At 40.4% G+C, this 17,402-nt stretch overlaps 1 protein-coding gene across 1 annotated transcript in view; it reads left to right on the top strand.

Annotated features, from left to right (window-relative positions):
* Positions 1 to 17,160, top strand: part of lrrtm4l1 (leucine rich repeat transmembrane neuronal 4 like 1) — a 44,663-nt gene extending 27,503 nt beyond the window's left edge. Inside the window, exon 3 of the mRNA XM_029516426.1 lies at positions 17,095 to 17,160. Within this exon, the coding sequence (XP_029372286.1) occupies positions 17,095 to 17,160 (66 nt within the window). The remainder of the gene's footprint in view (positions 1 to 17,094) is intronic.
* Positions 17,161 to 17,402: the final 242 nt, after the last annotated feature.

Below are 17,402 nucleotides of genomic sequence, written 5' to 3'. Positions count from 1 at the left end.
GGCACCTCAAACTGATTTGAGATGAAAAATTACAGTGTAATACGTTCACTTGCAACAGTAACTTGTTGGCCGTTGACAAAACCTGCATGCATCCGTGAATGTGTATCGTAATGCTGAGCAGAATGGAGCAGCTTGACGAGCACATTTGTCTGTAACTACCTTGAGGCGTCTGTTAAAAGACCCCAGGAATATCCACTAAGCACATACACAAATATCCATTAAATAATGCTCTCCACTCTGCCTTGACAAAAGGTCACAAACAAGGAAGAAAAAAGATGGAGCTAGAAATCAGTTGAGCTGGCTTCCTGTGAGCAGAAAGGGAAAGTGAATTACAAGTTGAATGCATCCAGGCAATATGTGAAATATGCCAAATTTACTTCCATTGTACCTGACATCTCTTTCTTGATTTCACTGGTCAAGCACTACCAACCTTGCTTGTTCTGACAGTATGGTGCTGGTAGTTGCTCAGTGACAGTTGTGTCCCTGGCTAGAAGAAGGCTGGCACTCTTGAGAATGTGGAGCTTTTCAGAGGAATAAAAAAAAAAACTGGCAGAAACAGAAATAAAACTGCCAACTAGTTGTAGGTTGTTGTTAAGAGGCTAAAGAAACAAAAGTCCAATCTCAAACGGAATCAATCAATACTCACATAAAAACACTGGGCAAGTAGATTTCGAACTGTTCCAGATCAACTTTTTGTCAAATGACCACAAGACCAGACCCATGGTTCAAAAGTCTTGTGCTCATAATCTAATTGATCATTGGAGCACTTTGGTCATTACGTGTAATAAACCAATCACAGCGTCTCTTCCTTGGAATGCCAGGTGTGCTTTGCAGCTTGGCAGATCACTGTTATAACATTTCGGCTGCTAAATGGTCGGAAGGCGATTGCTGTCAGAGCGGGGGTGCGTGCAGAAACAGCTGTTTATGGCTTGGAGCACTCTCTCTGCCACTCATTGACTGACTCCCTCCCCCCATTTCTCCCATATCCGAAGGAAAATGGAATTATAGCAGAATGTTCACAAGTAAGCACATATTTGTCTGTCCAGGATGTGTTGGGCTCCGTTCCAGCATCAGCAGGGCACACCCACACAAATGAACACCGAGGTGCATGTTACTATCTTTTTTTTTGCTCGAGTTTTTGCTGGTGGCTTTTGGCTGCCTCTGGATGCCACCCCACTGTGACGTCACCCGTTGGTTTGTGAATTGCTGATTTGAAGCGTCAAGTTTGTAAATTGGCTCTCAGCATGTTGACCTATTCTGTCTGTACGTTTGCTGGTTAAACTCGAAGCCACGCCCACTAATGCACATCCTGCATTAGAAATGTTTATTTAGTTTTCCTAAAATAATGGCATGATTCGAGAGGTGCACAGTAGCTGATTTGCAATCTGCTAATTAATTCATTGAAGAACACATTTAGTTGTGTCAGGCCTTAATTGTACTGATATATATGTGCTGACTAATATATTCCTGTTCCTCTGACATTGCTTCACCACAGAGTATTTCACTTATTAGAGTTATTTATGTCATTATCTCAGGAAAGCAGAGTTTCATCTCTGGGAAATCTCCAGAAAATCATCCTTTTATATTGAGAAAATGATTAAATTAGAAGCTGTATAATAAGAAGCTGTATGACAGCTTACAGCTTCCACACATTTTCACATAGACCTTGTGGAGTTTGCCTTCTTTAGCAACCCGTGGAGTCTCCCCTTAATGGTCATTGCGTAGAATGCGGGTTTTAAAGCTCTTCCTCGTTGGCTTCGCGTATTAGTGCTGGAATTTTTATCCACTTTTGCATCCAACCTACTGCTGCCTCTAGATACCAAAAATGTTCCAACAATACTCCTACTTGCAGAACATTTCACACTAGGACAATCACGTGGAGGAAAATACATTTTCTATTTAAATTTCCATAAATTTTCCCAAAGCAAAAACAGTACCTGGTCATAATGTTTTTGCCTTTAGATAATCAGAAATACTTCATTGATCCTCAGACGGAAACTCTCTGCTGTTTCAAATCTAAGGTTAAGGAGTTTTAAAGTCTGATGGCAGTGGGAATGAATGATTCTCTGTATCTTTCTGTACTGCATCATACATGGATTAGCTGTCCACTTGTGTGATTTCTCTGATCCACTATGATGTTATGGAAAGCATTGTCTGAATATTTTGAGAGGGTTTCTATCTTCCTCTGTGAGCATTGCTCCACCACAGCCCCCCAGCGAGTCTAATCTGGTTCCAATCACAGAGCCAGCTCTTTCCACCAGTTTGTCCAGCCTCCTTGTATCCATTTGTTTTCTGCTGCCTACCCAGCTGACTGCGGCATGGAACAGTATACTCGCCACCACAAACCAGTACAACAACAACAATCTGAGCCTCTCTGAGAAAAAGAGGCAGCTCTGCCCCTTTCTGTAGACTGCATCTGTGTTAAGATCAGTTAAACTTGTCATCCAGGTTTACTCCCGCATTTCTGTAGGTTGGCACCATCTTAATGTTCACTCCACAAATGTTTACTGGCTGAAGAGGGAGCTTGGACTTTTGGACAGCCACTTAAATTTACTTTGCCTTTGAGCAGTTCATTAAGATGCAGCTTTTGTGACTGCAGTCACTGAAGGCTTGTATCAGATCCCTGCATTCAGACTCCTGTCCATCCCTGATACACGCCACAATAGCAGTGTCATCCAAGGATGTCTGGATGTGGCAAGTTTCAGAGTTGTAATTGAAGTGTGATGTATACACTGAGAACAGGAATGGAGCCAGAACATTCCCTTGTGGGGCCCCCATGCTGTTTATTACTGTCCCAGAGACATACTGTGGTTCTGTGATCCAGGAAAAAAAGTGTGTATTATAATATTGTACACCGCATTACCAGGCAGCCATGCTGCGGTAAGTGAAATTCAAAATCTTGATGCAATAATTACATTTATTTTATGGAATTTTATGCAGTTAGCACATAACACATAAAATGCATCTAGAAATGCAGAGAAATTCTGGCAATGTATTTGACTCTGCATGAACTCTGGATTAAACATATGATCAAGTAAGTGATATAATGGCTCCACTCTAATTCACTTTTAATCGTTTCTTGTTAAAACTAATGATGTAAGAAATCCTTTTAAGAGGTTAGCCATTACACACCACACAGGAGATCTCCACTTAAAAAGTAAACACATGTAGATTAGCTTTCAGGGGGCAGTTTTAGATTGCTAATTGGGAATCTACTGAAAGAAAGACAATGTGCTGGAACATGGGCAGAAATACTGTCAGTGAAAACCAAGTGTTGCCAGAGTCTCTCACAATTTATGTGCGTCATTGTTTGAAGCTGGCTGTGCAGTTTTTTCCTGTCAGTGGTTTTGCCTACTAATAATATGGTAGCGTTTTATACTACAGCCATTTAAAAAGTTCAAGGTATCATGTGCAGGATCATGATATCATCAGCATTTAATTTTCTGTTAAATGTCAAATTACTCCTGCTATTTAGAATGACAGTGTCACTGGTGGTTGCACGAGGGATGCTAATTGCACTACTGGACCCTCTGGCAAGTGTCAACAGCCACTCCAGAGGGACACGAGGGGGGCAAACATGTCACCTACTGCCATCTGGCACTTCTACGGGATTGGGTCCTATAATGTCAAAAAGTCAGACATGATTTGGAACATATTAAGAATGAAGAACTTTTAATACAATTCAGAAAGACAGTAACCATGCCTCGTAATTTCTGCACAAAGACATCAGACATGAAAAAACACTTTTTCATTAGGGACATCGCTTTGGCATGTCAAGGGACTGTCATGACTATAAGCTAATGAATTAATTAAGTTAAATAAAATTGGAAAAAAAAAAAACATGACTAATTAAACATGCTTAACGTTTTGGCTAGAAAACTAGAAAATAGACGCCAAGTAGCCTAAAGACCAAACTGTGTGGGTTTTTGTTGGATTAATAAAAGATTTTAGCCAAAGTCTCGCTATATTTGAATTCAAGTATGTTATTGTTAGAGACATCCTCCGCGGTATAATGTGAATTTTAGGATGTCAAGGAAGTAATGAGGAGTAATGAACAACGAACATTTTGGCCCTCAGATCTACACAAAATATTAAAATTGATGTCTTTATTTAAAATTATATGTCATGAATCACAAAAAAAGGATAATAATTGCCTGAGCCTTATCAAAGTAACAGAAATCTTGTGACAAGCAGTTCTTTTGATTAAAAGGTCAAAAGCCATTTCTGATTCAGAGCCAGAGAAGTGTGTGTGAATAACTCTTTTCCCTTCTCTCAACAAATGCCAAAAAAATATCTGAATGATGCTGAGGCCGAAACTGAAACTATAATTGAGTGTGCACATTTGACATTAAAACCCAGATTGCGCTGTGACTCTGGCTAACTTTTATCAAAGAAATAAGTTCAGTTGCTGAAGATTCAGCTCTCTTAGACAGCCATGACATGTCCTGATGCTGATTAGGATGTAGAGCAGGTCATCCTTTAAAGGTCCCATATTGCCAAAAGATTTCCACATCTGGTTTGATTATAAACCAGGTTTCACTGCTACATGAATACTGCAGTTGTGCTGACGTGCAGAAACCACAAAGAAATGAATAGAGCCCACTGTCAGACGCTGTGCAGGTTATTTTCTGTGCACGTGACTCAGAAAACAGCCAGCCAGAAGAGAGGCTGAATGATTGACGTAAAATCCCCTGTTCTCATTCAAACACCAGCGAGAAGCACAAGAAATGTGAAATAATATTGAGTTGGTTTGTAGTATGTGTGGTACTAACCTAATGAGGTAACCGGACCCAGACTGCCTGAAAACATTAGATTCTTTTTATGTCCTAGGGATATGAAAATGAATCCTTAAAAGGTGCCATGTTAGAAAGTGAAATTGTCTTTTAGAACTATGTGAATCGAATAAAAAGACAATTTTTCAGCCTCTGAGTCAGAAAACCGCTCCTGACGACCCAGCCACTTGCAAATAGCTGCTCATATTGAAACTACAGTCATTAGGAGACAAGAAAACGGGTAAAAATGTCAAGTTTTACTCACAGAAAGAGGCGCACACACTCAGGCTGTTGTTTAACACTGACCGAGGATGTTCGCTGCTCCTGCTACTGCCCCAGGACTTAGATGCAAGTGACGATTACTGCAATGCCTTCCTCGTAAGAAAGCGCTGAGAACAGCGAGGAAGATCGATTCCATTTTGAGCTAAGATTCTATCCTGCAGATGAAGTTTGTGGCGAGTAAGGGAATTGACTTACTGCTGCAAGGACACAATGCATCACATTGCATGTGTACCACTTCCTTAGGCTGATTTTGTCAGTGGCTGCAGGATGACCTGTGCTTGCTGCCGGAAAAATGCCACCCAGAGTGCAAAGCATCTGGAGAGGACTGAAAATCAGGGGATTAGAAATAAAGTTCAACTTAAAATATCCTAAAGGAAATTCATGCTAAAAGTTTCTTTCATTTTCCTCATGTAACATGATTGAATTTCTTATTCAAGCAGAAAGAGCAGAGACTTTCACAATGTTTTCCCCGGCTGGGCCACTTCTTCTCACAGTGAGGAAGGACACTCTTAACCAGGTGTTGACATGCGCTTTATTCATATTCACCCAAGTTTTACTCTCTAGTAGTCAAACTGCTTGAAATTAAACCTTTTAATCGGTGTGTGCCATCAACTTCTTGTTTATGAGGTCAAGAGCAGATCTCTCTTGGCCACCATTTTTTTTTTTCTTTTCCAACTATCTCTCCCTCTGAGAATAGGTTTGCATCTTATATCCTGCACCTTAATACATCACTGACTTACTCCATACTCTTAGATGGTGGCCTGGTGCTCAGTTCAACCTGAGTATGAGAACATGTTGCACTTTGAGATGAATGTTTTTTACATCTATAAAATATAGAAAAAAGGACATGTCATGCTACCTCAAAAGTGGTAGAGACTCAGATAGAGACTCAGAGGGGTTATATATCACAACAGTATCTTTTTATGTATATCAAAAAATAAATGAATAAATAAATAAATACATCCAACATTGCATCTTAAACAGCATTTTGAGCTAAGGAATTAATTATATATTCCCTTTTGAGAGAATGGAGCCAAGAAAGTAAACATTTATAAAATAAAGGAAACAAATTTTATTCCTGAATATGATTCAGTTATCGAACATATTTTTCTACAGATCGAGGAATAGTTTTGTTATCAACTTAAAATGACTTGTTAGACATTTTTCTAAATTTAGCTGCTTACTCTACATTTTCTTGAGAGCAGAAAGAAGCGCAAACAGCATTAATAATAATAAACAAAAACTCAGCCTTTTCCTTCTGTTTCGGTTGTTTTTCCACGTGCTTCCTAATTGTTCTGAATATTCTGTGAATAGGAAACCGGTCCTCCTTTTGCGTTGGAATGCAAAATTAAACATTATTCACAACGCTTTTAAATATTTAATAGGCATGTGTAAAGAGGTTTTCTACTTTTCTCTTCTCAAACAGACAGGTGTGCTTGTTTAGGTGTTTTTTAGCGTTCTACATCCCCTATTGATGCGTGGCCTTGGTGGGGTGGGGGGGGACAGGATCCAGTCCCAGCTGACATTAGAGCAAGGTACACCTTGGTACAAGTTAGGACAAGGGCTTTCAATTAAGTGACTTGGTTTTAAATGTCAACTCCGCCAGTTTGTCTTTTGTCTGTGTTCAATAGTTAGCAGGCTGCTGAGAATAAAGTCAAACAACACTTGAAAACAGCACATACTGACCACTCACTACCAGACTCTGGTGTCACTCAGTGTGACGAAGACTGCATTTAACATCTGCATGAATTTATGCGATATCTTAATGAATTCTCTCCAGCAGCGACCCTGGACCACGCTTTGAGAAAGGCCGGTCAAGCTGCACACCTTACAATGTTATTTGACACACACTCGCTTTTTCAGTTCGCCACTATCAGGTTGAATTATAATTAACTGAGCACCCAAATCCCAGACGGGGAGTTGAGATCAGCGATATTTATAGCATTTCATTTTAAAAGTGGCTCCTAAATGTCTATGATTTCTTTGAAGTATCCACTTTACCTTCAGCCAGCTGTAACGATGCCATCAAAAAGCTTTCACTATACAATGTTCTCAACAGCTCTGCACGGTCAGAATCACTTACCGAGGACACCAAATGAACAACATATAAAATACAGCAGCAAAACATTAAGATTCAACGAAGCGGGCTTAATGCGAGCTGACTGGTTTCCATTTTGCTTTTAATTAAATAAGATGGTATCGATATCTGTCCAAGCACAACGTAATGAATCATCTAAAAAGGTTTTTATCATACTTATAACAATATGAAGGAGTCCATTTTAATTTACAGCTGTCTTTCTTACTGACGCCAACAAATTCCTGCTGCAACCAGTGGCCAAAATAGTGTCAATTATAAATAATGGAATGATAAAAGTGTTTACAACAATTCTATCATACTTAATCATATTAGAATGCATTGTGTTGCTCCAAGTCAGGCTTGAACTGATTTGCACAGAGTCAACGGATGCAGTTCTTGATTTATATATAAGATGTTTACCCAGTCAGTATAAGCAGTAAAGATGCAGTGACATTTTCTAACATTGCTTGGTACAAGCATTCTCGCAAGACTGACATGCTGCAGCACAGTTTTGCATAATTTTATATGAAATCAAACACGAGACTCTTAGTTCCCTCGTGTGGCTCTGGTAATGAGTTATTCATGCTTATAAAATGTTGATTAATTGAACTGTCTTTGACCACAGAAATAACACTGATTTGGGGCAACTTTTTCTTCCCTCAATTAGTTATTATTGGGTTATTTCATACAGCAACTCATTACAGCCTGTCTAACACCCATCCATCTAATTTCTTGTGGAAATTATAAAAGTCAATCGGAGAAAATAAGAAAACAACTTCAGTTCTGTGGCACATTTGCAGCGAGGAGTAAATAGAGAATATTGATACTTTCTTATATTCCCGTATACAAGCAGGATGGCCCTAAGGACGAAAAAACTTAATTTTATTCAAACACACAGTGAAACCCAGTTGTAGGAATGGAGTGTTAGTTACAGAGAAGAGCTGAGGGGAAAGCACTGAGCCAAGAGAAGATGATCTGTGGAAAGCAGACATGACCAAAGCAAAAACCCCTGTGACGCTCCATTTCCGGCAGGGCCACAGTTGAAATGTGGCAGAAAGAAGATTTAGAATGGAATATAATGTCACTCTTGTATTAGCGCAGTGCACAGTAGGGCTGATATTATATATGCAAAGAGAAGATGAGAGAGATTTTGCTGTAGTAGGTCTGCATCTATTAAACCATCCACCCACCCATCCATCCATCTATCCATCCATTTCCTTCTGCTTATCCCAGGTTAGGTCGTGTTGGCAGCAGGTCAAGTGAAATAGTCCAGGTGTCCCAGACCTGATTGGATAAACAGGACCCATAAAGTTGAAAGGTCTGGCTTTTTGTGGGAATTGATGATGGAATTATGATTGGTTTGTTGGATCTGAAGCCCAAAACACCACGGGTAATTTGTGGTTAACACAGTATGCTTTGGACCGTTAAAATAGAGCCCATAATTTCTCCAGCGTGTTCTCGGTCTACCGGATGCCTCCTACCAGTTGGATGTGATTTGAAAACCTCCAATGTGAGGGCGTATTAAGAAAACTGCGAGCTGTTGCTTTTTTAATCAAGCACCTTGTTTTTTGAAGTATGCAATCCACTGGATTAGGAAAATGCAGGCTTTCCATAATCTGTTTCTAAATTGAATTTCCAGAAAAGTTAAGCGTCAAGGCTCAAAATTAACAGTTTATGTGCTCATCACATACCAAGCACAATGAGGAGTTAAATGCAGGCTGACATGTTTTTAAGGCTGAAGGAGTACAGTGAAAACAGGAGTTCCAGAAAGAGAAATACATGTATGAAGGGGAACAAAATAAATATCATAGAATAAAACTTTGTTTGGTTTATGAGTGAGCAGATTCACAAGGGACAGGGAGCTTGACAAGGCAGAATTGAGGATTTACAGGGGCCTGAGTTCAACATCCTGACGGCCTGAAGGAGCGATTCTCTGACCTGTTTCGAATTGGACTTGGCAACAGAGTTGATTAGCTGGGCGGACAGGTACACCACAGCATCACGCCTGGAGTATAGTCTGTTGCTATCCCGGCGTGGCGAGGATCATTCATTTATAAATCACACCAGCTGATGTTCTGCACCCTGTGGAGTCCAGAGCCTCCAGAGAGGAGAGCGCAGATCACATAGTCAGAAGCCTGTGAGGGTGTTTTCCAAACCACCAGCATATTCTATCGATGCCTGCCCTCTTCTGCCTCCATTGTTTGTCTTTCCACCATTTGACTGAGTTCCCTGCCTCTGTGTTCAAATAAATATTGTCCAACTCCACTCATGGTCCCACATGCAGCTGTGAACGGAATAATCCACCATTGCATTTGGCCTTCTCGAAAAGTCAATAATGCCATTAGAGGATTAATTACTCTAATTTGTGTTACTAATGTGCTAATTAGTGCATCGATGATGTCATTGCGTCATATTTGCATTCTGCTGAGTGTGACCTGGTTTTCGCCCTGTTTGCTGCTCTTCTATTCGCTGTGCCCACATTAATACATACATTATTTCAATACAGCGAAATGCACAATGAAGCTATTCTCATTCCCATGTTTTCCCTTTTCCGGTGTCAAACCTCAGAGCAAGTGCAGAACAGACACTGAAGCACGGCTCATTAAGGTTACATAATAACCAGCGGTCACTTCCGAACCATTTCCAAGCTGCTGCTTTTTCCCTGCTAAAATTCTGACTTATAATGGCCAGAATGTCTGTCTTATTTTGTCTCTCACACAGCACACAGCCTACGTCTGGGTCACAAACTGCTGCTCCGCCACTCTGCCACTCACTGAACAAAGCGGACACAGAGAGAGGTGTGCCTCTCGCTCGCGGGGCGGCTCTCTTCCACGGAAAGTAGCTAAGGTTTGTCCAAAAAGTCACTAGATTTTTTTGCTTTGGACTTTTTTTTTTTTTCTTTTCCTTTTTTTTCTTTTTTATCTTTGCTGAACGGGTCATAAAATAAAAAACAACCCTGATGTCATGATACAGTTTTTTTGCATTTTGAAGGGAAAAAGTCCTACCTGTATTCTTGAGGTTAAGTGTGATGTAACCTCATTACTCATTCATGTAGCTCTGGACTGTGGTGAGTCCACCTAACAAATAGGAGTACAACAAGCAGTTTGGTCCTCTGATTTTTTGATCCAGTAAATTTACTCTCTTCGTAATCATAGCCATTCTATGACATGAATCTGAAATTTTATTTGGAGAGCTGAACGAGGCTCCTGCAGCTTCCTCTGATATACATTGTGTGGTTCAGTTCCTGTTGCCTTAAATCTCTACAATGGAGTTGTCTCGTACAAAGTTAGTCTGACTCATAGAATTTGAAGTCTGTGAGGAAGACTGACTGTCTCGTTGAAATATACCACGTTAAAGTCAGTGATAGAGCTGATCCTGACCATGTTTTAGCCACAAAGTGACAACTACTAGGTTTTGGGGACAGTTTTAGGGGAATGATGAAGGAAAATGTGTCTTAAACTGCTGAGGCGAACATAATGAACAGATTGGAACAGTTCAAAAGTTTGAGAGTTAGACAGAAAGAGAGCACAATGGAATTAGACTAATGGGACAGATGGGGAAGAAAGAGGGAGAGAAGGGAGTGACAGTGCTGCCGTTAGGTGACGTACATCTCCATTGCGAAGACCCTCCTCATATCCTGCTGTCTGTGAAGTGACACTGCTCTGTATTCCCGAGGTTAAGTGTTGTCACTGTATCAGAGCACAAACTGTGATGTCAGCTGGTTCAGAAAGCACAATCTGGGCTCAGTCATAAACTTGTCAAAGTGAAATCGACTCACTGATGTTTAGCTAGGCTGCGGGTTGCCTAGCAACCCAGCAGAAGAAATTCCAAGGCACAGGAGCTTGCTATAACTTTTTCCAGACAAGAAACAAAATTTATTGTACATGGATATGATATACACACAGAGAGAGATGGGGGGGGGGGGGGGGGGGGGCGTGGTGGTGGTAGGTTGGTGGGGGGCCTGCTGTTCCTAATGTGGTCATCTATCACCTGCATAAATCACAATCATCATAAATCATTACAGATGAGCATGCGTGTTCATGCAGTTACATAAATATGCACTCACACTGAGACATTTCATCAGGGACATGCTCTCTATGCTCCTAACCACAGTTCAGTGGATCGGATTTCCTAGGGGAGATGTTTGAGCTCTACCTTTAGACCGTAGCAAGCATCATGCTTAATGCATACACGCACAAAACTGCACTCCCAGTTTAACTTCAAATGATGTTCTTTTAGAGCCGCCTGCTCTCACTGGCCCACTTAGATGTGGGTCAGTATATTCTCACTTCTAATGAAACACGGTTGTGTGGTTAGAGAAAAGCATAACGCAAGCGAGAAATGCAACTTTGGCTTTGTGAAACGTGTACCTGCCCTGTATACTCACGTCCTCAAGCTGGCAATTGAAAATTAGAAGTTCACTGAAGTAAAGCTAAATTCAAAAATTAAGTAGCATTTGCTACAGCTCAGTGACTTCTGGAAACCCTTACAGTTTATGTTCGAAGAAGAGATCATCACTGGAAAATGCAAATAAATCTGTATGTGGAATAAAAAAAACTCCAGTAACTAGTTTTCAGCATTCGATTATGTGCACACCTTAATTATGCAGAGAAGCATTTCAACCTCTATTGGTATCTGACAGAATTCAGTCAATGCAAAGTCATAAAACATGGCCGGAGGCAAAATACAGCACTCAATATATTCATGCTCAAAGCACCAATATTAACCAGTCTACATATATTTGTGTTCTTAAAAAGAGATAGGGAAAGTAATAATTCTGCAATAATAATAATAATAATGTGCGCTATATACATATACACCTATATGCTTTATTTCTATATTAGATGCAGTAGCATTGCATCAGTAATATTTAGCATGATTAACCAGCCGTTATTGCTGTGACCTTGCTGGGGGAAAAAAAAAACAAAAAAAAACAATTAGAAGCCTTAAATTAATGTAAGTTGTGCGTCTATTATTTTCAAGTATGTTTCAAACAAGCAGCACGACCACTACAACTGCATGTGCGGCTGTAATTCATGTGTTTAAAATTTAAAATCAACTAAAGAATATCCCCTGCTCATGAATAATCATGTGTTTCTATCTGAGGTAAGCAGTAGTATCCATGTTGCAGAGATCAAGAGCTTATACGTTGATCAGCACCCCAGGAAGAGCTTCCTTTTATGAGCTTGTTTACCTTTAACCAGGAATAAGCCCGGCGCTTTAATCTGTCCTTTGTCTGTGTCGTACGTGAAGATTAGAGCAGATTCACGTCTTTCGTGATCTCATTTGACCCAGCGTATTGATCTCACGCAGGCAAGCAAATCCACGCAACGCATACCCCACAGCGTGGACATACATGAACGACCTTGTTATGCTAATCATTTCCAGAACAAAGTTGCAGTGCAGAAAGCATTCCACTCGTCTCATTAACTTTTACTTTTCAGAGATAGTCAACTTGACACATTGAGTTCCCATTGTCTGGCACTCTCTTCCTGCTCTTTAGGGAAATAAGGAAACATGCAACTTCACACTAAAAAGGGTGGGAAGATAGAACAGGGTAATTGGAGCCCTGAGTGGTGTGATCCCTTTGAGAGTCGCTGGCATATGGCTGCGTAACTTTCAGCTGTCCTGACTGAGTGCAAACTAATTACATTATGTTTGCATCCTGCTAATTAGTATCCTAATTAAAAACACATGTCGGTGCAGTGCGTGGATGAAGAAAGGGACTGGACTGGACATCTAACCCCTGTCTTGCAAACAGCAGAACTTGGTCTTAGAAGTAGCAGGGACAGCATCTACAACTGCTCGCCTTTCAATTATCATTGTTAGTGTTGTGTTAGCAATTATATCAAAGCAGGGAAATTCTGTGTCTGTTGTCTGCTTAAAGTTCACTTATGGTTCAGTGTACCCACCATGACTCCTTATTAGATCTAAACTATTTTGTCATTCAGAGCTGTACAAATAAAGCTGCCATATCATGAATCAGATTAAACAATTTTTATCAAGTTTCTTCCAACCCCCCAACCCCCCCCCCCCCCTTTTTTTTTATTTAAAAATGCAAAATGCTGACAAATAATGAAAAAGGGAGGTTTTATGTTCCGCTTCAGTGGAAAACTTCAATACGTCTAATCTAACTGTATGAGGAGCAGAAACATCTTCCTATTAAATCATGATAGACATGAAGCCAGCACTTAACCGCACGCTCATCATTCTCCTCTCTTCTTCCATTTAATGGCACCAGCTGATTCCACCTTCTATTGACCTTTGCATATCAATAGTGAATTTAAATTCATCCATTCATTCATTCATCCTCACTTGTTCTACCGTTTACTGCTTAAAGTTCTGGAAAGTTAGTCAAATTTATGGCCAAACTGTTTGCCTGCTGCATTCTCTGATAGCGCTTTAGCTGAATCAGTAGTGACATATTGTAATCCTCGTTCTTAAGGTAACAGCAGGACCTATTTTTGGTGTATGTTCAGAACAATGACAGTGGATGTAAGAACACTGAAGCATTTTTAGCCCTTTTATTTGTTTATTTCTATTTGTTTTTTTTTTTTCAACCAAAGTCAACAAAGAAGCACAGCGGGGGATCTGTATAACAAAATCTTCACGTTCTCCCTCATCACATGCTTCCGCACAGATCCATTTGTGCTTTTAACCTTCAGCCAATACCTGGTCAGTCTTGTGGGTGTTCTGACTAGTGAACTCATTCACCGCCACATGTCAGATGCATGAGAGCACTCCATGCATGCAGATTAAAAACCTTATAGCCTCGATACAGTATCATGAACTTGTAATGTTTCCCAAGTGACGCACACTACTTCAGGGGATGATTCTAGTCTGACAGGCCAAGTGCTATCATGATTTGAGCCCTTGAGCGTCTGCCCTTGTGATACAGAGTCAGGGGGCTCTAGGGTCGGGGCTACATCAGCCAAGCCATCCTCAGGAGTCATGGGGTAGTTGCCCAGAGTCACTGAGAATGTAGTGAATGAAAGCTCATATATTGGGAAGGACAGCATTGAAATGCCCTTTTTTTTGCTGCAGTGTTTGTGCAAACACATCACTCCTGAGGGTAGATTATTATAGGATGACCAGACCCATGAGGGACAGTGAGCAAAAGTGGGCTAAAGGCAAACAAATCTTTATTCTTTTACTCCAAAATGAGAAAAATTTGACTCTGTTTTTTCCGAGATGCATCTTGACAGTTATTGGCTTGTCACTGGATATCACTTTAATCCAGGCATTTCATATGCCTGCTATGTCGTGTGCTCTGAGGCACTGACAGAGCTTCTCTGCGATGCTGGAGCGAATTAATAACCAGCCGCTACACTTCCAGCACACAGCTGCCACATGCTCCCACCAATAAAAGGCCCCTGACCAGAATGTTTGCCAAGTTCATGATGGGTCATTGTCACTTCATCATAACTTGAAGAAGTTTTCTTGGCCTTTCTATTATAGAGGAGCTACTTTTTCTCAAGGCTGCAGGATTTTCAGACGTGGCAATGTCTCAAAAACAAGCTGCAATATTGCTCTTGTTGGGAAAGGCCACTACTCTTGTGTCAGAACACGATATTGGAGAAAAAGCAACAGAAGATTCCTCCTCTTCACTGCATAATCAGGTTAATCATCAAAGTAGCAAACAGTTGATATTTCTTGGCAGAGGCGAAACTAATCAGGACTGGTGGACAAAAACTTGATTTTTTTCTATTTTCAGCCAATTTATAGCTGAAAGTCATTAAACAACTAATGACTATTTCAGTGCGTTTGTTTTTAGAGGTGTGAGTAGCAGAGTGAAGTACAATGCTCCTCATTTAGTCAAGCACTTGAGGAAAATCATGTTGAAGAAGCATAATTAGTTTCTACAAGCAACTGCTCACATATCTCTGAGGCAAACATTTGAGCTGCGCTAAAATAAAAACATAACATATCACAGCAAGAACAGGAAACAAGACAATGATTGGTTTAAGTTTTGCTCGTGGCACGAAGACTGTGTGCTTTTGTGTTCACATTGGAAAGGGCACGATGAAGCTCTATGACCACGAAGTGTAATGATATATGTGTGTGTGTGTGTATAACACATATAGTTCTATGGGCATTTTTCAGTGGCCAATCCATCATCGATGAACTAGCTTGCAGCCGGGGGGAATCCATGACACCTGGAAAGGCCTGCAAGTTTTAAACCCAGAACTGTCCTGCAGTGAGGCGACAGGGCTAACCCCCTGAGACCAAATGGGAAAATAAATGATCACTGTTCTGCCAAATCGAAACAATATATAAAGCCATTAGTACAAGCTGCCACATTTTCTTTTTTTTTTTTTTTTTATGTGATCCTGGATTTCTTCTCTCTTATTTCATTACCAGATAAATAACACTGTCAGCGCCAGTGCACACTCCATTACTGGTTGCAATGGGGCCAGACGTGTCCGTAATATGCACTGGGTAATCACAAAAATTAACTGGATAGATGATCAACCAATTTATGCAAGCATTTGTTTTACCTACCTGACGATGCGTTTCTGTTGCAGCGTGTGTGTGTGATGCCTCGGTTCCTTGCGTGTCTTTGTGTTGCGAGCATCAGGGCTGACATTAATGTGCATGTTCAGAGCACAGCCTGAGCATCTTCAGCGACGCGTTTCTGTTCCTTTTTTTCTTTTCTTTTCTTTTTTTTCATGCTCTGCTGAAATTGTCTAAGGTACGACAATTTGTGCAGAAGTCTTCACTTCCACTCACATCCACCTGAGAGGTAGATAAAGCGTCGAGTGACGACTTGTCAGGCTGTTGATAACATTTAAATCACTCAGGGCATACTCGTCTGAGCCCCCGTGTTACAGAGATCTGCTTCACGCTGACAACAATCTCAGCTTCAGCTGTAAAAACAGTTGAAGATAGATTAATTTTTATCCTGATTCTGAAAGCCTTGGAAATTGCTTTGCCAAGGAAAACTTTCCTCATTTGTGCTATTAAATGTAAAAGGTGGATTTACCTGCAAACAGGTCGTAAGCAACTTCTTTTAATGGTTAAGTCATAATGTCGACGGTTTGAAAGGCATTACTCTGCCTCCGCCGTATTCAGTGTGCAGATCGATTCAGCGCTTTTGCTTGGGTTAAATGAGGAGGAGAATGTCAAAAACTCTCACTAATTTGCAACAAACATCTTAACAAGCTGCAGCTGACCTGTGGGAAAGCACTGACATTTAAAGGTCTCGAATTATTCACTTGTCATAGTTTCTAATTCACTATTCTAGCGATGGAAATATGCTATGCGGCAGGACAAAGCCTACTTATCCCTTATAAATAGATTTTATTCCCTCCATAGAGATAATTTACCATTACATCTGGGATATATTCAAGATGTAGGAAAATGATGAAGGTTTCTGTCATGCTTTTATGAAAGACGTATTCAGATATGGCTACAGGTTGCTCCCATGATTATGCGTTTCCATCCTTTTATGGTATTCAGAAACTGTTGAGATGCATGTACAGATCATGATCATCATCATGTACAGAAAATATATTCTTGGGTTGTTTTTTTTTTGTGTTTTCTTTCTTTTTCTTGGTGTTGTTGCGATTTTAGCAGTTCAGCACTTTCAATTCAACATTTTTAATTTAATTACTTCAGATTTAATTAACATTTCTATAATGAACACTTGAATAAGAGTTCTGCATGTTCATTTAATATGTGTGGAGATACTGGAGAAGTCAGTCTACCTCAGCCTTTTGAGCTATCTACAAGCACATTAGATTTCATCATCTGCTTAATTGCTTACCCTAATTTGCTTTACTGGCACTGTCACAGCCCCATTGTACTGTTATCAAATCACAGGGCACTGTAATTAACTTTACATTGTAACCACCAGCTCTGAAAGAGCCACAGAGCAGCTGTTAAATGGTTTTAACCTTACTGACTTTTTCTTTTCTGTTTTTTTTTTTTTTGCTGTTGTTTATTTTCTCTTTCCCTTTGCAGAGTGAGTATACGTGTCCACGCCCCCTACCTGGTGCCTGGCTGGGAGATGTGCCTACCATCCATTAACCTGACCCCCACCGGCCTCCAAAAAGATAAAATAAAATAAAATAAAAAAAATAAAATATAACTGGTTTGGATGGTGCAGCAAACCACAGTGATACAGGGATACCGCAGAGGGGACATGTGAAGGGAACTCATCAGGATCCTATTTCCATTACACGCATTCAAGAATACATTCGAAAAGGTCCTCCACACTAACAAGGACAGCCAAGGACCAAGGCAAAGAGGAGATAATACTGTCTGTTTCT

Source organism: Echeneis naucrates, chromosome 12 (assembly GCF_900963305.1).
Source record: "Echeneis naucrates chromosome 12, fEcheNa1.1, whole genome shotgun sequence".
Lineage (NCBI taxonomy): Eukaryota > Metazoa > Chordata > Actinopteri > Carangiformes > Echeneidae > Echeneis > Echeneis naucrates.
Note: the sequence above shows the minus strand (reverse complement) of the source record. Positions and strands in the feature narration are given on the sequence as shown.